Consider the following 24,157-nt stretch of genomic DNA (forward strand, 5'->3'; position numbering starts at 1 on the left):
TTTTCTACATAATAATATTCTCTGGGATCTGCAGATGTGGCCCCCTATGTAAGAGAGATAGAAAGACAAGGAGAGGACCTTAATTCAAGGTATGATGCATTATAGATTTATTTGTTTAAAACAGTTTCTTCACCTGGACTTTACCTGGACACAGTTTTAATAGTCCCTTTCCAGAATCTGGGAAAAGAAACATAATCTGGCAAGGAGACATGTATACTTCCTCTTTAGTCAAAAGAAAGGGTTAAAATTTGATCCTTTGAAAGTGTAAGGGGGACAAGAATCCTGAATTTTCTAGATGCCAAAAACTAGGCTAAAAGGCTGTATTGCCTCCCTAATGTCTTTTTCAGCTTATAGGGAAAAAGTTAAGGGCTGTGTGTCTAGGGGAAAGGTTAGAGAGGGGAGGATACTCTTTTCTTCTAACAGATTTTCTTAAAAGAAAAAAAAAAAAGAGAGAAATAAACATTTATTTTTGTGATTAAGCCCCATTATGTTTAAAACATAAATGCAATAGGGACAGTTTAAGGCACAGAGGCTCGTGTTCTGATTTGGTTGTTTACCATCAATCAGACCGTTGCTTGGCAGACACTGGATGGTTATGAGCCTGAACAAGCTGAAAAGGGGCAGGAAAAGAAGTGGAGGCAGCATTCTTCCTATTTAAAGCTGCATCGCTTGAAAAAAGTTTTCGCAGTCTGTGCTGGAGCTGGTGCTGAAAAAGGGGGTTTGCAGAGGCTGCCCTGGGGCTGGTGCTGAAAGAAGAGCCCGCAGTTGACTTCATGGTGCTACAATAACCTTAGAATCTACTTTTTACTCCCAGGAGACCCACATGTCTACTGTTTAGACATGATGGTAAACTGGGTGGAAGCAAGACCTCTCCTCATCCTTACTGTTTTATTAGTGCAATTTGTCTCAATAAAAGCCCAGGAAGAAGACGAAGATGGTGAGTTTGCCGTTAGCTCTGCTCGTGTTTATTGCTAGGTTTGGGGAAATAGGAGGAATGTTAAGCCTCAGGAAGAGCACGAAGAGGAGGTTCTGGTTTGAAGTTTAAAAGGGGGCTGACAGCACCTGGAAGCAGCTCGGAGGACAATAGGGATATTTGTAAGTCCATAGCTTCTACATCTGCTGTTGGGAAGAGTATACTACTGAATGTTTCTGGGGAAACCTAAGATAAGTCCTTTTGCTTGAATGTGGAGAATGTGAAGTTTAAAAGAAAAGAAGAATGCTTTTAAACGGAGCACTAAAGGCACTTCCAGTTAGAGGAGTTGTGTTGTGTGGGCTGGAGTTTTCAGAGCAAAGAAAAGTCGCAGCAAAAGCTGGGTAGGGTGGAGTCATTTTTGTACGGAACTTCTGCTGCTTCATAAAATTCTTTGTTTAGAAAAACCTCTGCAGCCACTCTGATAACCGCTTTTTCTTTGTCTTTGGCTCTTTATTCTTTTCTCTTTACAGACTTTCACTTCTTTCCCATTTGCATTTGTGATCTTAAAATCGCTTTTGCTTACTGAGAGACAGTCTCCTTTATTTCTCCATGACAGAGGCTGATAGAAGCCAGATTTCTTAAACTGTGGTATTTTCCCACCCTACTGACTTGATTATCAGGACAGTAGTGGTTCCCTGTTGGATGGTGGAAGGCAGGAAATCGGCATTCCTATGTATAATTTATTTATCACTGAGTGTTTGCATGGACATTATCTTTTACATACAACTTCCTTTTCTTTTTATTTATAACAAATCTTGCCTGGCTACCATTTATTTTTTCCTTTGCAATTTGCATATATTAGGGGTTAGGTGATATGATATGGTTAAGCAAAAATGCATGGATGATATAGAATATAAGAAAATATTTAAATTGGTTTCAATGATTATTAAATCCTTACTCTCTAGGGCTGAAATTTTAAATACAGACATGTACTCGCTTATAATAGGCCATTATAGCTTTTCATAACTATTTAACATCAAACTCGAGCTTTTAAAACTTAGCACATTTATTAAACTTTTCTGTTACTCTCTTTCATATATATTTTTGTATATATATATACATACACATACATACATGTGTATATATTTTTAATACCTGCTTCTGTGCATTTTTGCTTTCAAGATGTTTATGAAATTAATCTGGGGACCACAAGTTATAAAAAACATTTAAAGAGTGAATACCCAACACTCTGTCCAGAGTCCCATAGAGGGGGCACTTTCTAAAATCTTGCCACTTATTATGTTACTTTTTATGTTTTAAAAATCAGTCAGTTTATAAAAGTTAGAAACTATTGAGTTTCTTTGTAATAATGTGAAAAATGTGTTGTTTAAAAGAGTGGGGAAAATAATTGAATAGGAAGTGGAAATCAGGAAAGGGAAGGAAAAAATACAGAAAATTAAATACAAATAGAAATTCTGATTATAAAAGGAACTTTTGACTCCCCTCCCCTGCTGAACTACCAATGACTTTAATTTAAAACTTAGGACAATTTTCCTTGTTAATGTATTTTAAAATAAGTAATTTTTAATAAAATATGGAAATACCTGAACATGTGAATAAACTAAAGGAATGTTTCTTAAAGTATGTGGTATACGCCATATGTTAAAAGATTTTCCCAAATAGTTGTAATTATTTTGTAGTTGTTTCTAAAAAATGAGCAGAGTTTAATTTTTGTTAATACTAATTTACATAAATGTTAGGAATGGGATGCTTGGTGCAAAAATGTCCCCAACTCCATACCAGCCCTTCTCCCCACAATGTAACCAAATAGCACAGAAACTGGAATTACAAATATCAGATTTTACCGAAAAAGAGCAATTGCTTGCATACATATTACAAAAAAATATATTCTTCTATTTTATTACTCATCCTAACAGAATATATGTGATAAATTTCAATAGCAAAATAAAGTAATAATAGCCCTAATTCAAAGTAATATAGAAAAGAATTTCAGAATCCAGAGCTACATAACTTCTATTTACTTATCATACATATTTTGGTTTAAGTTGTATTGTGTGATACTTGTAAATACTTTATTTTCCCTATTCAGGCTTGTCAGAAGCTTAATAAGTGTCAGAATTTTGAAACTCTATGTGATTTTAAGTTTGAGGAAGTGTAAACTTAGGTAGATGCTTTAAACTAAAGAAATATCTAAGGCATACAAGTACATGTTTCCAATTTTAACTTTAAGTCAGAAAATATGATATTGACTTTGTGTACAGATATATCTCCTTGGAAATGTAGAGGCCTGTTATCACATGTACGTTCATATTTATAAATTTTTTTTTCTTTTTAATATTTCAAGGTACATTTTTCTTCTATTTGGCTGTGGTTATTTACCGGAAATGTAAAACATAAGCAAAGCGCTTGCCTGATAGAAATACTTATGAATGATGGGATTAAAGGGAGTGAATAAAGTTTTAGGCCTTTTAGGCCAAAATCATTACTACTTCTCACAACATTTTAAGAACTGAGTTGATTTTTTTTAAATTTGTAAAACTGAAAGGAGAAAGTTTGGGAGTTGGGGTTAATTTTAGTTGAAACTATTAAGAAACAAAAATCACAGTTAAGATGACAGAATCAGCTTTTCATGAGTTTTTTATGTGTCTGTTTGTGTGGTAGAGGGTGCTTTGAAAGGTTCCCATTTGTTTTTTTATAGGAGAAAATACTAGTGCATTTATAGTATTTTTATGTTACTAAATAAAGTTCCGATACCCAGTGAGCTATATACCTTCTCATTATTAGAAGTGGACATACTTAATCTTAGAAAATAATTGTTGATATCTATCATCGATTTCAGCAACAGAGGAGCAATGGAGAGAAGGGAAGGTGTAGAAATGTATCATTTTATTTCTAGGGGCTGTAAACATCAGCACTTTTCAGAGGCCAGGTAGGTAACATAAACAAGTAAAGCAAGGGAGTGTTTGTACATCAACAGGGGATGATGTGCCTGTAGAGAACTGAAGATGCATACCTACTTTAAGACATTTGAAACTAACATTTTCAGAAAGCATTGCATAAGCCAAATACAATATATCTGAGTGCCAAGTCTGGCTCATGGACCATAAATTTGCAACCCTCTTGTTACAACCCTACACTGATATCCTGGACCCAAACCAACTTCTCATTACTAAGAGATGAGGGTCTCACAATCTTTTCTATATCATGATCTCCTGCCTTTTTATTATATATGTCTGCCATTTATTTCATCATTAAAATACAAATATGAAGAAGTAGATGCTTAACACTCAGCAGTACTTAGATGGAATCATTTTAAAGGAGTTAGAGAATATGAATATATAGCTTGTTCAAGATACTCGTTCACTCATAAATTGTTTTAAACTCATTTCTATTGAAAACAGATACTTTGGATCATTTAGTACATGCAAACTTTTCTTTTATAATAGATATTTTAATTTAGGTTCAGCTGCACACTGCAGAATGCAGTAGTTTAAACAAACAAAACTAAGGGTTTTTTTTTTTTTTCCATACATGAAAGCAGCTTTTAGTTAGGTAGTGAAAGGCTGGTACATTGTCTCTACAAAGTCATCAGGGATTCAGTCTCTTATAGCTCTCTACTTTCATATCCCATGGTAAAATTCTAACATTGTGGTCCTAGATGGCTGCTGAAGCTCCAGCCATTACATTTACTTTCCAGATATCTATGTAGAGTGTGGGTGACAAAGGCTGTGATTCTCTCTTTTTTAATGGAGATTATTAAATATTCCTACCATTTAAACTTACTTATAGTTGGCCAAAATTTAGTCATATGGTCACACAAATCTATAAGGATGGTTAGGAAATAATCTTCTTTTATCTAGGTGGCACCGCAACATACTCTACTAAATAGAGTTATGTATGTTATAAATGATATAAAAGGGAGAATAGCTCACAGGAGGTGACTGTAGTCCCCACCACAGTGAACAAAAGTGTCAGCCACTTTTGGTGGAATAGATCTGGTTTCAGTGGACAGAATGTAGTTGAGTCACCAGATCTACTGTGGTTATTGTTCGTTTCTGAGTAGACTATGAAGCCAAGAACACTGGATGGCACTTAAATATTAAGTAGCAATTCTTTGTTTCTTTATCCTCTTCAGAGAAATTTAGAAGTACTTATAACTTTTATCCAAACTAAAGTGAGCCTTTATTTTGAAGAGTATATATATTTATATATTTATAGATTAGTAGATAGGTATAGTGAATGCTTTATATTACAAACACATGTATACCGTGTTTTGACCATGATTCTTTGGGTTAGTTGGTAAGCAATCCACAGTAAGTATTTAGCTGGCTATATAACCACCTGAAAGTCTTGTTACTAATAATAGATTCTGGGCTTCCTCTTTTCCAAATATCCCGATTTAGTGAATTTGAATGGGATTTGGGAAGCTTTCTAGGTGATACTGATTTATGTTGGTGAACCACTGTATTAAATCTCTGCCTTACATGCATTGGATCTTGATATGGACCAGTTGGCTTCCTGTTCCAAGGCTACACACTGTGACTTTGGTAATAACTTGCTATTGTAATTATTCCTTTCACTTGTAAGGCTACCTAATTAAAGTTTGTAGACAAACCATCGCAAATTCACCATCATTTCTGGAAAAATAACTCAAGGCTCAAATCCTCCTCTTGGTTGGGTAGGTGAATCACTCCATGCTAAGGACACAAGTTATTAAAACTTGTTTCTAGGTGAATATATAGTTTTAATTTTCTTTCTTTTCTCACTTTTACTTCCTGCCCTTTACACTTTTAGCGCTATCACCGCAGACCTGAAATTCATTGTGTTGACTGTTCCAGAAGTACACATAATGTAGGATGTGTGGTAAAAAAGGAAAGAGAAAGCTTCGTTTTGGGGATCAGAGACTTAGAAGTTTGAAGTCATATTAATCCATGGCCACAGAATTAAATCTTTTTTTTTAATCAAACAGTTTGGTTCTACTTGAAGGATAATTCCTATATTATCACTTGGCCTTATATAGCATTCATAAAATGTTTAAAAATGAATCAGTCACTTTTTGACCTAGTGCTTTTTGCTTTTAGACTATAACATGGAAAAGTTTAGATTTTACATATGAGAGATATAGTAATGGTAAGGTAAAAAGACTAAAATTGTTAATTATTAGTTCATCTAGTATATAAGTTTGGGCAAGTTGCGCAAGTTTATATAAGACAATGGAACTGTTAGGAAGATGTTGACATTTCAGTTTTGTTCTAATTTTCTTTCCACGTAAATTTTATGGTTATTTTGCCTAAATTTCATGTAAAACTGTTGAAGTGTTATATTCAGTATTTAAAAGAGTATCTACTCTTGGCATTGCATGGGGGGTATGGGGATAGTATATTCTATGGGAAATTTTGCCTTAAAGTTGTGATCATATTGGTGGTCTTAGTGGTTTTATTTTATTTACGTTTAAAACTAAACCCTTCAAAAGAAATCAAGGTGGTTCTATCTTGTACCGAATATGTTCTCTAAGGAACAGTGTATTAGGTAAATTGTAATAGTACAAGATTTTTACCTACACATTGCCTTCTACAAAGAAGTCAGTAATGTTAACAATATTAATAAATTAATATTAATATATTAATGTAACTTTGTCTCTACAGCTTTCTGGTATAATGTTCAAACTCAAAAAATGCTTATATGCTCTTTTTTAAAGTTGAGATCTAGGAAGGAGAAATGACAGTCACAGTTGTTTCTTTTCTTTTTTGAGTGTCTGTTCAATCTGAATTATAAAATCAGTTTCAAGATGGCAACAGAGTATATTTTTGGTGGAAACATGGCTTGCAACATAAGCATCACAGCCTTGTGGTAGTATAAAAACTTTAGTAAGTGAAGTAAGCCTGAGTTCAGCCATCACTGGAAGGACACCTAGGTTCTGGTCCATCTCTGCTATTTAGCAGTTTTGCAACCTAAAGAGAGTCATTCAACCTCACTGGGCCTTTGGGTCCTCACCTGAAATTGGGGAAATTGTATGCAACCCTGTTAATCCGATGAGACTCTTAGGAGGATCATCTGGGAACTTTACCTGAAAGTAATTTTAGAGCACTTCAATGAGACACAGAAAGTGATATTATTATCTGATTTCAGCCATCACTGATATGAACCTTTGTGGTCTATTTTTGATTTTCACCAAATCTTTGAATTTATTTTGAAGAACCTTCTAGATTTGTTGTTTTTCTGTATTTTGTTTGTTCCTCATCTCCTGAGGGAACTTGCTTCATCAATCATGCTCTCTTTTCTATAACTTTAATTACTTCCTTTCTATGGGCTCTTTCCCCTTCGCCTGTAAACAGTATAGTTTTCTTTCTGCCTCCATGCCCTCGCTCATCCCACTGCACTCTGACTTTTGCCCCCTCCATTCTATTTAAGCTGGCCTAGGAAGATGAGGACTGGCATGTGTGATGTACCTTTCTCACCTCCTGTTAGTCCTTTCTCCTTTGTTTGATACCATCGACCACCAGCTTTCCTAAACTACTCCCTGAAGATTCTTGCTCTACCATCCTGACCTTTCCCCCTTAGCTTCATGGGCTTCTTCTCTTCCTATATTCCTTAGCACTTTGTTTTCTCATAGGATTTTTTCACTGGTCCTTTCTGTATATTCTCTTCCTACATCATCTATGAATCTTACTCACTCTCAGGGTTTTGCTCTACAGCTAAATGCTGATAATTCTCTCTCTCCAAACATGAGCTTCCACATGAACTTCAGAATTCCCAACTTCCACTGGATGGGCTGTAACCACTTTAAATTCAGTGTATCCAAAACTCAACTCATTATCTTCTCTCCTAGACAGGATTATCTTTCTTATGTAGTCCTTATATCAGCTAATGACATCATCCTACCTGATGAAATTGAATTAAAATTCAATTAAAATTGAAATTCAAGCAAAATTTCAATCATTCATGAAACCCTACAATTTTACCTGCTAAATATTTTTCAAATATACTTCTTCTATGCTGTAAATGCCTAAATTTCAGCCCTCATCGTCATTATTGCAGCAATCCCTGGCTTATTGCAATAGCACCTAAATTCGTCTCCTTGCCTCTCAGGGGGCCACTGCCCACCGGCACGTATGTAGATCCCATCCGTTGCCACCGTGATATGTAACTGAAATCCGATTATGTCATTACCTTCTTTAAAACTTTTGTTGACTCCCAGAACGTGAAGAAGAAAATAATGTTCAAGCTCCTAAGCATGGCATATAAGATCTTCCATGATCTGGCCCATTTCTAGAATTTTAGTCACATCAGCTGTCATTCTTTGCCTGGTAATAAGGAATTACTTGTAATTCTTACCTCCCACCTAACACACATACACACACACACACACATACACACACACACACACACATTTCCTTTTTTGCCTCTACTTTCTAGGTTCTACTCCATGTCATGAATTTATTTTATGTCTTAGGTACTTAGAAGTTATTCTATACATATATTCCAAATTAATATTATTTTTCAAAATTAAAAAAATCTTTCCACCATTTATTCATTCAAGTATGAGTGAATTGATTTCAAATTCAGATTTTGCAAATTATATTTGCATATTCTTGGGCAATTTTCTTGATTTTTCTTTTAGTTTTTTCATTTATAAAATTGGAGTAATAATATTTACCTTAAATAATTATCATGAAGACTACTTGTATATAAATCACTTACACAGTAGTATGGCTCCCAACAAATAGTAGGAGCTCATCAAACTATAGTTAATATTATTACTCTGTTACTATTTAATACTAGCAATAATAATAAATGCTTATAAGATGATTATGAAAACCAAAATGTTAGATGTTATAGAAAAAATAAACAACTTTTGCTCTCAAAGAGATTAAAGTGTATGTAAAACTTAAAATGTAAATTTTGTATACATTATGGTCATTTTCACAATACATCAGTATTTTCATTGAATACTAAATGGTCTGTATTTTAAGCCTATTAAAAAAGTTTATTATTCAAATAGAAGAATTTTATTGTATTGTCTTCTATGTAGGTTTACTACTAAAAAAAACCAAAAGAAATAAAAACCTCTTTCTATTGGAGACTTTCTAATGACCATGTGATTTGAAACATCACTCCCCCTCTCCTGTTTCACACTCTCCCACACACATTTCTTTCCCTGAGATTGTTCCCAGTGTGTGGGCAAGCCAAGCATGATCCATTACATGCCCCAGTGCTACCTCATGCCTGTCTACCATCTCTGTCTGTCTCAGAGTTTTCTTTTTGAAAATACGATCGTCATAAAAGTCTGTAATAAAAGTTGGAAGCTTATTTTCCACACTGCGCATTGCTCCAGGTTGTATTCGAAATGAGAGGAATTGCTTCACTGCACAGGGATTTACAAGGCAGCGCCCAGGACTATTTGGATACAAAAGTAGGGTGACCATCTTTTCCCAGACTTGGTAGCACATCTCTTCATTTTCCAAAGGCTGCTGGTTTTTTCACTCCCTTTATTCCCAGGAGAGTTTTGTGAAATTGGCTCCAGAAAGCAGAAGATGATGTAGGATGTAGACACATTATTCATACTCAGACTTTCCATATTTTACTGCACTTTTCTTTCTTCTCTGTTTCTCAGACTTTAACAAAATGATGGGTTTGACTTGGAAGGAGGTATGCACATGGAATTTTACCAGATAATTTGTAGCTATGAATTCTTTTAATTAAATCTTTGCTATTTAATATGGTTGTTCTGTGGCCATCGGCTTTAGATATTTTTTCATTATGAAATTCTAAAAATATGGATAGTTCCCATAGCAAATACAATTTATTTATAGAGATTTAATATTTTCATTGATCTTAAATAGCAGTTATATGCTTATTATTTGCTCCCATAGTAGAACCTATTAAATTAATCTATGCTAGTCTGAAAGTATTTTTAAGCCTTTTCTTGCTCATTTTTCCAGAGCTTTATATTGAAGAAGTGATTAAGTTACAGTTTAATTAAGAACAACATGTTTCTCACATTAGTGCTAAAATTTTAGCTAGAATTTCTGGTAGGATGGAATGGTGGACAGTGAGTTTAACTGGTGACCATGGGAAGATAAACTGAAAAAAAAGAATTCCTAGTTTTCTGGTCTTTGGCTACAAACATAGAACCTCTGAATTTTTATAAAAAAGGCTTATACTTTCAGAAGGGCACAGGCCATTCCAAGACAAATGAGTGATTCCAATACAAGCATTTTCTTTTATACAAGTTTGTACTGGAAAAAAAAAGAGCGTTGGGGCCAAAGAAGGAGGAGCAACTAAACATTCTGTTAGGGAGCTTGTCTTCAAGCCTTAAGGTGCCGTAAGCGTTAGGTCTTCCTGAGTGCTCATTAAAAAATTTCTCACTTCTTTTCTTTCCCTATTTCCTCTTAAATCTTCATCACTTTTGGTTAGCTTAGGCATGTGTTTGTGTTTTTATTTTTTCCCCTTACACATAGTAAAACAACTGAATTTTACTGAGAAACAACTAATAATTTCAGAGATGGTGGAGTTCTCATTAGCCTGGTAAGATTTCAGTATACTTAGAATCTGTTTGTTTTATTTTTTTAAAGAGGGGTAATTCCTTTATGTAGAGAATGAGACAAAATCGAAACAGAATTAGTTCCGCAGAGATAAATTAGTGAATAAAAAGTTCCATTGGCAGTGTTTGTGTTTGGGTACATGGAAAATGATGTGACAAATTAAATTAGTATTTTTAATTATAATTAAATTACTATTTTAATGCTGTTTTGGTATATTCAGCATATAAATATGTTTCATAAACTTGCCAAAGGCACACTCACCTGAGCTACCATGTGTCCCTTCCACATTTGCTCCAAGGGTGCAATGTTGTGAAAGTCCTAGGAGGATGAGCAGGTACAGTTCTAGGAAAACAGTTTCGAAATAGATTATTTCATTTATTTTATTTAGGGACATAAGCTTTCAATTTTCTTTCTGTTTCAGGGAAGGGCATTCAGGATTCTGCTTGGGAATCAAGGTCTTACAGTACAGCTCCATCTGGGTGTTGCTTTCTCAAATTTTGCATTAAATTACAGACTTTTACTTCTAGTCTGACCTATCAGAACTTGTTTTATGGGCAATTTTCTTGATTTTTCTTTCCTATTCCTCAGGGAACTAATATAAAACACATGCCCCCTCCAAATATTATTCTAATGCACAGTTTTAATAATATTACTCCCTTGTAATGCGAGCTTGTTATATGGTAATTTGCCATTTTGATCTTTTTTTTCAATATTCTCTGGCCATCTGAATCAGCTGACGTTGTTGCTCTGGATGAAAACCCCAGAATCACATGGATTCTGGGGCTCATACCATATAGGCAGGTGGAACAGAGCAGTGATGGACATTCTGTCCTTGTCCAAGAAGGATTCTACAATCAAGACATTAGAATCACTTCAAGTTCATTTTAATAGAAACTTTAAGTTGCCTAAGTGTAATCAAAATGGAATTTTGCCTGCCAGATTCCCACTGTTTCTGATGAGGACTTTTGAGTCTCTTCAGCATAGAACCCTATGATCGTACACCATTTGGAAGGCACAAATGCATGATGAGAAGATGAGTCCTCTGTGAGTATGCAAGGATTCCAATCAACAATCGGCTCAGATAGCCTCATTGAAATATACTGAAATATAAGGCTCCAGGCTGATGTGAGGCTCCATGACCAGACCTGCATCATGTTATTGGATTTATTTAGAGAATTTCAAAAAGGTTGGGGAAGTTGGTGATATCTCTTAATTTTTGTTCTTCGATTCCTCTTAATCATTTTTAACCCTGTATTCCTAAAACATAGTCATTTTAGAATAAATAAGCAAATAAGCCCTACCACAGTACCATATCTATTCTTTTGCGCTAACAGCATATATACTGTCAATTAGGCCAATAGGCAGCGGGAACAGGGAATCCATTGTCTCACAGTGAGATTTTTTTTGATTCTGGGAAATTCCCTCAGTTCCCAATCATTACTATTTTTCTACACTGAGAGCCTTTAACATTTGGCAGTTTATACATTTAGAACTTCTCCTTTTCCTTTTAGTTTCAATAAACAGTTAATAGAGTGTGGATCTCTGGAGTCTCACATTTAAGTCTTGACTTTGCTGTCTGCAACCTTGTGACCTTGAGCAAGTTACTGATCTTTGAGATTTGGTTTTCTCATCTGCATATTGGAGAATTAAATTAAAATTCTCAGCACTATATAGGCACTGAAGAAAAGTGGATATTATTAGTACTTTTAGGACGCATTCTCTCATTGGTTTTTCCATAACAGAAATAATTTTCTCCATAACAGAAATAATTTTCATAATATCATTCCCACTTACTAGGTTTGATAGGAGAAAGGATGGGGAGCAGTGAGTCCTAAGCATCTGGGCCAGAGCAGAGAGTAAAAGGGAGAGTTATAATTGGGAAGTTTGAGATGGCAGTAACATATTTTTATTTATAGTATGTTTTTCCCTTGGGCCAGGCCTGTGCTCAACTCTTGATTATTTACCAAACAAGTCAGGAAAAGCAAACCAGCAAAAATCCTTAAAGTTATACTTTGGTATTAGGATGCATTTCACAAATTTAGCAGTGTATATACTCATTTAATTTTATTCTTTTTTCCTAATATAACGATTTTGGCAATTGTTTGCATATTAGGTTCAGGTAGAGTTGTTCAAGAAAAATGAAACTGTGTTCAATACATAAAACATTTATTTACTTTCCTGATATTTTAATGATGTCAAGACAGGCTTGTTTGAATCCTGAGCAATGTTTCTGTGAGGGATGGCATGCACCTCCACTTGGGTGGTCAATGAAGAGTAAGGAGCTGTGTGAGCTCACTCAACTTCTACTAACTTGACATGGCAGTAGGGACCAGAGAGCACTGACTCTGAATCAGACGACTGGAATAGAGTCGTGACTCTCTCCTTATAAATCACTTATAAATGTAATGTGTTGGTGCCTTAATTTTCTCGTTTATAAATCAGGGATAACACTTTTTATTTTACTACCTCACAGGTTCAAAATAAAGAATTCATAATATTTATGGAAATTCTGTGTCAGCTGTAAAGGCCTCTATAAACATAGTGTTATTAATTTATCATGCCTCCACTGTGAAGAACTGTTACCTGAATGCAAATTAAAAGTTTTCTTTTAAGTAAATGATAATGTTAATAATCCAAAGGAATATAAGACTCTTCATAAAAATGAAAGAAAGCAAAGTTGCTTTTTTTTTAAACCTTGAATCGAGGCAAGTAAAATACCCTGCTTATATAACTGTTTAGAAACCTCCCAAAGCTCCCAAATAGGAATTAAATAGGAAAAAATAAGAATAGAGGCTTTGACTTGAGGATAAACAGAACAGATGGAAAAAACAAAACGTGGTTTCTCCACTATAACTTGACTGTAGTCTCTCTACAAGCAAAAATGTAGCTTCCTGGCAGAAGGCTGAATCCACTATTATTACTACTTTTTCCCTATTCATCTCTCTTCAGGAAGCCTGTCTCAAAATCAAAGCTAAGCTCTATGGGCCTGTTTGTAGTATGGTTTCCCTTTTCCCTGGGTCAGAAGGTGACTTTGAGCTAGAAATTTAAACTGGTGACAAATATCCACAACAATCTGAGCCAAGTGTTTAGACAAAGGTTCTATCATCCCTCAGGCCTGTCTACTTTCTGGTATATTTTAGGACTCTCTACTTGTACAGAGAGAAACATGCAGTTAAAGAGATTAGGGCCTCAACTAAATAGACTGTTACATTCTTTCATGAATGAATTGTGGAAATAATTTTAAAGAAAAGCTTCTAAATTAAAACTGGACCAATGCACAGGAAATCTGCATTCCAGTTGCAGCTATGTCATGAATTAACTTGGTGACTTTGTGATAAGTGACAAAAATTCTCTGGGCCTCAGTTTCCTCCTTTGTAAAGCCTGTGGTATATTATCTAGGGCCACTTCCTGCTCTGAAAGTCTATGACTATAGAAGGTTTACATAAATTTACTTCACATAGGTCAGATTTGTGCTATGCTACTGGGAAGAGTCTCATGTACATGTTTTGGTAGATTGAGGCACCATTATAATCTCTAAAGGTAATATGTGTCTGTACTTTTAAAATAGGATTTGAAGTTTTGATCCAGATTTCTAGTTACTTACCTATGATTCATTTAAGGAATACAGCTCCCAATTTGTAACTTTGTAAAATGATCTGTTTTTCAGCCATTGGTTTTACTGTTTCCAGACACTGTTTGTTGTAAAAGGAGATTGTGAAAAAAGAAATCACAATAATCTGGCAACAAATTTTGTAGATTTCTTATTAATTTTGAACTTTCCAACTAAAGGGAAAATAGGAAAATATATCATGTGTTGTGTTACACGGTTACAACCATAAGACTCAGTGTTCTCTAAGTACTTTTTGCTATTCTTTTGAATAGTTAGAATTTAGCAGTGTCCTAGACTCTTGCCTTTACAGCTGATAGATTAGTCTTTGCAGTAGAGACTCTGCTTACTTTTCCTGACAACCTACTAAGCTACTTTTATCCAGCCTTAAAAATAAAAGAAAAGAAAAAGAAAAATTGAAAGGTTACGGATTTTTACCTGAGGAGTAGTACATCATGGGATTGTTGTATTTGTTCTTGATTCCTTATTTTACATTTATTCTTGAGTCCTTATTTATTTATTTATTTTTTTTTTACAGTAATGTTTGTTGGGAGATATATATGTATTCATCTGAATATTTGGAAAGTTTGATTTTTTCCATTGATATTTCTTGAGCACAGAACTTTTGGGAACATGCTGTTTGTCCTTTTTCTTCAGGGACAACGAAAGTCCATTTCCGTGTTTCTTTTCCCAATTTCCCTTTTTTCACGAATAATGACCTAGCCCTTTAAACACTTACTCTCTCAAGTCCTGCTAGAAATTCACTCCCAGGCAGTCTGGGCAGAAAACAGCCTTAAAAGAAAAGTCTCTACAAGAAGCATATGTGTCTAATCCAGGTGCATAAAAAATTTAGATATAAAACCCAACAAGATTTTAACAATTACTCACAGATACCCACATCCATGTTTAAATCAGAGATGCCAGTGGAAGAAAACTATCAGGGTCTAGCTTAATATACTCTTCCACAAGTGAGACTTGGTTATTTTAAAGCACTTGACAATAATTTACTTTTGGGGGGAACATAAATCCCATTCTATTCACAAAAGCCAGTATAAAAGTATGTTAGTCACATTGGAATTTGCTTTAGATGATTCTGCAAAATTTGACTTACTATTAAAAGAAATAGTACTCTGATCTCAAGTTATGGTGATTTCGACTTGCTTTTCTCCACAGAGGAGGATATCTCCACCATGCAACCTATGAGGTAGTTATTTTGATTTCTTCATTATTCACTAATTCAGTAAATATTTACTAAATACCTATTGTTGAATAGGTGTTTTACTAGATGATACAAAAATCAATATTTAATCTTTGCCCCCAAGGAGCTAATTGTCTGATGGGGACAAATTAAATCAAGGACAATACCATGTGGTCTGATGGAGGCACTAGGGGCTAGGAGGGGAACATTAGGAGACATCTCTGCCGTATAGTGCCTGAGAGGTGGAGGGCTGTGGGGAGAGGTGAGGAAAGGTCTCAAAGAAGGGAATACCTGAGCAAAGTCATTCCCCTGCCTTCACTTCATTATATCCTTTATCTGTGTTTCATATTCTCCTTCAAAAATCCAAATTTTCACATCATAGTCAAGTCTGGTGTGCATCCTCCTTGAAACCTTTTTGATTATCCCAGACATCTTTACTTTTTTTGTCTAAATTATAATATCTCCCCTTTTTAGCACTTAATAGAATCTTTTATGCATTGTTCATTATTTTAGTTTTACTTATTAATAAATGTCATTGATCTCTTAGTTATATCATATGCACCTTAAGAATAAAGAAAGACCTTCTCTCAAACTCAAGAAAGTCAGATACAGAGCCAGTGCAATGCATATAGTAGGTACTCACAAAATGTGATTAATAATTCAAGGAAAATCTATTTCTCTTCATGGTTCAAAATCGAGTGCCTTCTCAATGTTAATTATCAGGTTGTTGCCTAATAACATTACTTAGTCTTGCCTAAGATTTTTTATACATAACAGCAAACTTTAAAAAAATTGGAATCGGCTTTTATGTATAGATTAGCTATATTGTGTCTTTTTGTGCAAATCTCATAAAAATACATACTTGAAAGCATGCTAATTGGCTACTAAGTAGAAATAAAGATAATTTTTAAGTTACTTATTTTATTTATAGTGACTTTAGTTAGGCTATAGGGACACAGAGATAATTATTAACACACTATCCTGCATTTAAGGGGCATCTGTAATGAGGGGACTATGAACAAATAACTAAAACACAATCTAATAAATATGATGAAAAATAATTGCATAGAAATATCCAATTCACTTGTGAGAGCAAGGGTTGATTTTTTGGAGGACACAGACTCAAAACATTATGGATGTGTGGTGAGGGATTTAGTATTTAACATAGAGATGGCAGGTATTGACTATTCTTTTCCCATTTCCTATCCATTAAAAAGCTGAATTGTAAAGAGAAAAAGAGACACAGGATCATAGTTGAGATAAGAAATAGAGTCAAGTGAGGAATTTTGTTTTGTTTTGTTTTGTTTTCAGATGATGAGATGGGATGTCTATAGGCCGAGAGTAAGTGTCCCGTGGAGAGGGAGATGTTGAAGTTAAAGAAAGGGCAATAAAGATTGATCAGGATACAGAAAGGCCCATGGGGTATAAAATAGAGGTGTTATCTTCAAAGGGAAGACTGGATGTTATATCTTTAATACTAGATGCAAGGAGGCAAAGATGCACATGTAGCTTCAGGTTAAAGTGATATGTTAAGGGTACAAAGGGTGACAATGAGAGGTGGTTGTGATAGTTCATGCCTGAGTACATCAACTGTTTTAATTGCCTCAATTATTTTAATGCCTCAGTTATTTTAATATATCATTTTTAAACAAAATTTAATCAACTTAATTAAATCAATTAAATGACATATATTGGGATGTTATATGAGACCTACTCTTCTACCTACTTCTCTGTTTGTGTAACATGATGTGAAGATGAAGTTATCCGTAAGCCATTTGTTTTTATTGGTAAGGTTGGGTAAATATCAAACAGTTCCTACAAATGCTTTTACATCATGATATATAATGCTTCTTTTTCCAACTGGGCAATGTGCTATTCTTTTGGATAGTCAGCATCAACATTCCATCAGTTTCTAACGCCTGATCATTTATTTGGTCCTCTTTCACCCCCTCTACCAGGTGTTACCAAATCACTAAATAAAAGAGCTTCACTTTCTCAAAGGAAAGGCTAAGGTTTTCTGTGCTGACAGTGGTCTATATTCAGTTGACATTCATTTGTAGAGTTTTTTGCCTCTGTAAATAATAATACCGCACTATGTCTTAGTAGGATTGTACAGTTCACAAAGCACATTCATGCATTTGATACACATACAAAACCTAAAAACCTTGATTTACATATGAAGAAACTGAGATTCACAAGAGATAAATGATGCAATGGATGTTGGATATATAACATAGATTTTCTGGCTCTCAATCCATAGCTCTTTCAATTGTATCTTATAAAGAGGGGAAAAGGAAAGGAGGAAGATAGTTTTAATCAAGAAAAGCATTCCACACTATGTGAAAATCAAGGTTGTTCAGTGTCACGTTCTTAAAGACCTCAGAGAGACTAAACCTGTGGCAGGCAATAATTAAGAAAAGTATAATTCAATCTTGTAGAATCTTAGGTTGTTTTTTTTTTTTTTAAGATTTTTTTCAGACCTGGAATTTGGGGATTATTATGAAGAGCTGTAGTGAGGAGGAAATAACCACACAAGTTTTAACTTACCCAACTAAAAATTTTATTTGAGATGAAATAGGAAACATTCTAAGTGGGAATCTGCATAGAGATGAAAACAAATGCTATCACAGGACAAGAGCCAAACATGACTTTTGGGAAGAATAATAAATAATGCTGGTTTAACATTCGCTAAGACACCTCTAATCATTAGGCTTTTTCTCCTAGCTTTATATACTATACTGATTATGAAATTAATGAGATAGTCATTGGCCAAATATTATTGAGTGTTTCCTGGATCCCTGGATTCTAAGTACGATGTTAGACACTGAAAGTAGAAAGAATAAGAAATAGTCTTCATACTTAAAGAATTCCAATATGAGAGCTACAACTAGCTATAGATATTTATAAAGAACGAATGGATATATAAATAACAGCATAAATTTAGATGAGTTTAGGCTGGTCTATAAATCAGTTGAAAGCTATAAAGACTAGACATCTGAACCAAACATATTCAGCAGGAGGATCTCCAAAGCAAATGTTTATTTGTTAAAAAAAATTTTTCTTCATGCTGTAGTGACATTTTTTTTTAATCAAAACTTTTGTTTGAATTTCCATGAAGGTTACAAGTGAGTTAAAAATTTAATCATTTGCAGAAATGTTTTACTAATTTTTGTAAATGCTGTCCATTGATAATCAACTGGCCAATAAAATACACTTGCCTGAATTCTGTGTACCAAGCAAAGTGCTACGGTGCACTTAATCTATATATTTATCAATAAAGTCAGAAGCAGAATCCTGACTTTTAGAAGTTTCTGATTTAGTTGCAAAGTAGATACTTGAAATAATTAGGCTAAGAAATAGGATATATAAACACTGAACAAAAATACATTGAACTTTTGAGAATAAGCCTAGAGTAAGTTCAGGAAAGGAAAAAATCTGCTGGAGTTGTAAGAAAATGAGTGACAGTTTCAGAAAGGAAGCAAGCAAGAGAATATAGTGTTGTGGAAGCCATCAGAAGGGTTCTTAGAAGAGTTCATTTGTATCTCTGTAATTGTATCACAGAGATCCAAGGGAAGGGTGATGGAGGAAAGGTGCTGGATCTGGCACCGTGGAGTTTTCTGATGATCTTTGAGAGAATAGTTGTCCAGACAGTTATGAAGCAAAGTAAAAATTTCCAGAGGTTAAATTTGTTATACATGCTAATACAGTCATGCATGGCTTGCTTACTGATAGGGATATATTGTAAGAAATGTTTGTTAGGCAATTTCATCATTGTGAGAATATCATAGAGTTGTACTTACACAAACCTAGATCTCATAGCTTCCTATATGCCTAGGCTTTATGGTATAGACTGTTGTTCCTAGGCTACAAACCTGTACAGCATGAACTCTACAAGACAACACAAGATTAAATCATGTGCAAGAGAAAATTATGCAATCAAGAGACAGGTAAACACTTGATGTATGAGGCTGCTACCAGTGTAACACAGCATACTGTTTTACAGGAAATATTTTTTTATAAGTAGAAAGAGTACTTTCCAAAATAATGATAAAAAATATAATATAGTAAATACATAAACCAGTAACAGTCATTATTACCATCGTCAAGTATTATGTAACTGTATATAATTGTCCATGTTGTACTTTTATACGACTGGCAGCATAGTAGTTTTGTTTACATCAGCATCACCACAAATGTGAGTAACACATTATGCTATGACATTATAATGGCTATGATGTCACCAGGTGTTAGGAATTTTTCAGCTCCATTATAGTCTTATGGGACCATGGTCTTATATGTGGTCTGTTGCTGACTGAAACTTTGATATATGGTGCATAACTGTATATTAAGTAGCCATTGTGTTATATATTTAGCTAAAATACTACTCATCTAATTTTAATTCCATATTGTTTCCTAATCCTAAGGACCTATTGGGTATTATTAATGGAATGCTGGGTACAATTTGTTGGTGTTTCCTCTGCGTTAATAGTTTTAATGCTAGGAAATATTTGTAGTGCTGGTGAGGTATTGTGCAAAAGTAGAAGACTGTGGTCAGTAGATTAGATAACAGAATCACAGGTCTTTTTTCAGCTCCTGGACAACTCCAGATATGTGGTTGTGCTTCTTCAGGGAGAATTCCTACAAATGAGATTGCCAGATTGAAAGATAAAGAAGAAAGAATCGGGCTGTGATTGTGTGGCTTACTTAGCTTATGGAGACTTAGAACATGTCCTATTTTTCCTACAATAACTTTTTATTAGTCTTTTAGAAAATAAACTTTTTAAAAATTAAGGTATCACATACATATAGAAAAATGCAAAAATCATGAATGTACAGCTCAATGAGTTATCACAAATTGAAAACACCCATGTAACCACCACTGAGGCTAGGCTTAATTTTTAATTTTCCATTTTTGTTTCAAGTAAAAATTCAGAATTCGAGTATTTCTACACCAGTGTCAGAAATATACTCTATTCCTGAATGTGTAACATGAACAACAAGCACTCATTATTCTAGTCAAAATTCTTTGATGGTGTGAAGAATGATATATTGCAACCTATGAAGTTTTTCCAAGTGCCATTTTTTTCCACGACAGAACCAACACTTTTATCCATAACACCAAAGGTGGAGGGCTTTTTTGTCACATAGGCAGAGCATTGGATTTGAACTCAAATCTAACCTCTGGCACAAAGTGTTTAATGGTGATAAAATCAAGGATGCGATAGTTACTTATATTACATAAAATAGAAGTGAAAACACATCGCAGAAAAAAAAGAATCGCACAAAATTCTCTGTGGCTTGATGATATTTAATCTATATGTGACAAGAATACTTGTTACCATAAAAATAACACAAATTTCCCTAAATTACTCAATAAAGTCATTATCGTGAACCTGATCAGTCATTGTATGTAGCTTCAGCGATTGCTGTGCTGATTCTCAGAGACTCTTCTATTAATTACTGGCATAATTACCTAAAAACTTTGACTTTCTAATTAAAATTCAGCAAATATTTATTGACATGTACTGTGTCTATTATTATTTCAGTTTATTATTTCAGTGATTTATTGATGGTAAGAGTCTTCTTTTTTCAAACCAGCACATACCGGGGGGAGTAGGACATTTTGGCCAAACTCTTGGCAAAATTTTATTTCAAATAAGAATATCACAAAACATTTAGTTCCACTGAAAAATTAGCCCACATTTTATTTTTGTCATCCAAAGCACATTGTATTCCAAACTTCCTGTTACTGGTATGTGTGAAATACATTTCGAAATAAAGAATAGTTGAGGTTGGGATCCCATGTTGTCTACTCTGTTTAATCAGGTTGGCAGAGTGGTGCAAATATCACTTTCTCTAGCATAAGAACATAACAGAATCCTGTCATTATTATTGAAAATAAATTATGAGATTATATACCTGTTCTTTTTAGACTTTTTATTTAAATACCTTTAACATGCCTTGTTAACTCAACAAATATTTTAAATTCTTCTGTACCACTGTTTTGTTTTTTTGCTTATTTTGGGGTTAAATTTCTGGATATGTTATTATTTGTATATGCTTTAATAAACATGGAAGAAACAAATTAAAAAGAAAGCAAATTTATACAACTTTCACTTTTAATGTGATCTAGTGATATTAGCATTATTTATATTCAAATTTTCATATATCTCACAAAGCTCATTTAGAACATTGTATTTTGCTATTCTGTCTGTCTATCATCTATCATTTAATTTTCATTGAACTGTACATAATGCTTGGCTACTTGCTTTATTATAGTCTCAATGCTGAGTGCTGTCTGTTGGGGAGATGGGTGAAAAATATAGAAGGCAGTCAGAGCTATGACATAGTCATATTAACAGTTGCCTAGGCTGAATTTTCCATTTTGTTGATGAGATGTTATTTTTCAGCTACCATGGCAACTAATCCTCAATCATATTTCCACTATTTTATTGCAAATTTTTAGAGTAATTTAGGAGACCATATGCTTATTATATTCTGTAGTGTGAATTAATACTGGATTTTGTACTAGCTTTTTTGGACATTTCAGAAGATAATGTGATTTTACACTGTCAGTTTAATAGAATTTTTTCTTAGATAACAGATTCAAATATTTGGCACAAAATGTAGTTGAGACACATCTATATATCTTGGTATGTATAAAAATAACAGTATTTTTTTATTAATGCATCAATATGTGATAATATTTCGCTTATTTAATGCATATATCTCATTGGGGCAATCTGTCCAACAAAGCAGAATAAACAGACTCTCTAAATTAACATATGAGGGCAAGGTCATCAGTATATATCAGGAAACGGAGCATATACGAAAATTCCAAGTGTTGACAAGTCCTTATGAAAGGACAACATATCAAAAAGAGGAAATAATACATTGATTTGTTTTCAAATGTAACATAAATTATAATTTCCCGGTGTCTTTTATTCTTTTATTTTTTAATTCTACAGCCCTCAACATGCATTGTCAGAAGCTAATTCCCTAAAAATGGAAATTAAAATTCACTTATTTAACAAGTATTTATTTATTGCAATATTACAGACACAATCTGTGGCTCTGGGAATATAGCAATGAGCAGGTCTCTGACCACATGGAACTAGGATTCTACTGCAGAGTGTGGCTCACAAATAACTGCTCTTCAAGAATGTCTGTGCTCTAACTCTTTTGACCTGTGGATAGGTCACTTCACAGCGTAATGGAGAATTGAGTTTATAGATGGCATTATGACTTTAAGAGGGAGGTTAACCTGAATTAGCTGGTGAGCCCAGTGCAATCACAAGGGTCTTTACAAGAGGCAGGAGAGATGCCATCAGGGAAGACGATACAGCAGAGCAGATGGAGAGTCACAGGGAGAGATTTGGAGATGCTGCTCTGCTGATTATGAGAACTGAGAAATGTTCTCGGTGGAACCACAAGCCAAGGAATACAGGTAGCCTCTGGAAGCTGAAAAACATTGGAATGGAAGCTCTTCACTAGAGCCTCCAGAGGGGATGCCATCACCTTACTTTTAGCCAGTGAGACTAATTTGGGACTCATGACCTCCAGAACTGTAAGGTAATAAATTGGTGTTGTTTCAAAACCACTAAGTCTATGGTTGTTTATTATAGCAGGTATTGAGAATTAATACAGTGGGATAAGACAATATATGAACAAAATATTTTTTGTATAAAATAGATAATTCCTGATAATAAGTGATACGAAGGAACTAAAATAGAGTAGAGTTCTGGAGCTGTGTGGCCCAGTATAATATCTGTTAACCATTTGTAGCTATTTAAATGTAAATTTCATTTAAAAATTAAAATTTAAGTGTTTAGTGTGGCTAGTGACTATTATATTGGACAGTGCAAATAATAGAATGTTTCTATAATCACAGTAAGTTCTCTTGGACATGGCTGTTCTGGAGAGTGGCACTACTTTATATGAGGTGGATTCTGTTTGTGTGAAGAGCTGAATGAGAAGGAAGCAGATATGTGAGAGGCCATAGGAAAGGCATTCCAGACAAAATGAGCAAAATGCAGAGAAATCAGTGTTTTAAGCAAAACGGATATGATATAGAGCATTTTAAAACCTCCCAATGTGCGTTAGAAAACATGATTACCATTTATTTTCAAGTATCCATAAAGAACCACTCATTCATTCATTCATTCATTCACTAAGCATTTACTGACAGCCTGATTTATGCCAGATAAATATAAACAAATCGAATATGACAGAGATGCTAAACTAATGGAATTCACATTCTGGTAGTGTTTTTCTTTTAAAAATTATGGTTTATTTTGATAGTTTCTGAAGGCCATTGATTCGGTAGTGGAGGGTTAAACTTCAATTTTGCATTGTTCTAGGGAGTACAAGGGAAGTGGAGAACTGGCGGGATTCTGCTACACTGGGGACTGCCTACCACCTGTCCAGTATCAAAGACATTTGCCTGGTCATTTTGTGGAAATGATTCCCTCTTGGCAAAAATACAAATTACATCAGTGGAAGAAGGAGAAATAAGAGTCATGAGTTATGGCTCCCCTAGCAAATGAGTCTCATCTTCAGTAAATTTTGTTACGTCCTTTTCCCAAGTCTTGACTTAGAACTTTATCTTGATAGTGTATGTTTACTGTTGCTGTTTTTGTGGTATATTCACTTCAATGTTCTCTTGCAGTTTATATTAACAATATTGACTTTCAACTATCATGTCTTATAGAATAAAATATTAAGAGTTTCTGGTATGGTTTCTCCTTTAAGGAATTCAGAGAATTTGTGTGTGTGTATGTGTGCTTTTTGTTAGCTTGATCATTTGTTTTAATTTTTATCTTTATTTTACTTCATGATGCTATAACATTGACTCATAAAATATATCATTATTA

The 24,157-nt window shown here is 34.2% G+C and overlaps 1 protein-coding gene across 4 annotated transcripts in view; it reads left to right on the top strand.

The window, feature by feature from the left end:
• The first annotated feature begins 605 nt into the window (after positions 1 to 605).
• COL5A2 (collagen type V alpha 2 chain) overlaps positions 606 to 24,157 on the top strand; it is a 134,125-nt gene continuing 110,573 nt past the window's right edge. For 3 of the 4 annotated variants that reach the window (XM_011356273.2, XM_011356281.2, XM_011356290.2), the window contains exon 1: positions 606 to 937. In XM_011356273.2, coding sequence (XP_011354575.1) covers positions 841 to 937 — 97 coding nt within the window. In that variant the 5' untranslated portion in view covers positions 606 to 840. Of the gene's footprint in view, positions 938 to 980; positions 1,096 to 24,157 lie in introns of those variants that run through there. The other variant, XM_023528951.1, reaches the window with a different exon arrangement.

This window comes from Pteropus vampyrus, unplaced genomic scaffold (assembly GCF_000151845.1).
Source record: "Pteropus vampyrus isolate Shadow unplaced genomic scaffold, Pvam_2.0 Scaffold2, whole genome shotgun sequence".
Lineage (NCBI taxonomy): Eukaryota > Metazoa > Chordata > Mammalia > Chiroptera > Pteropodidae > Pteropus > Pteropus vampyrus.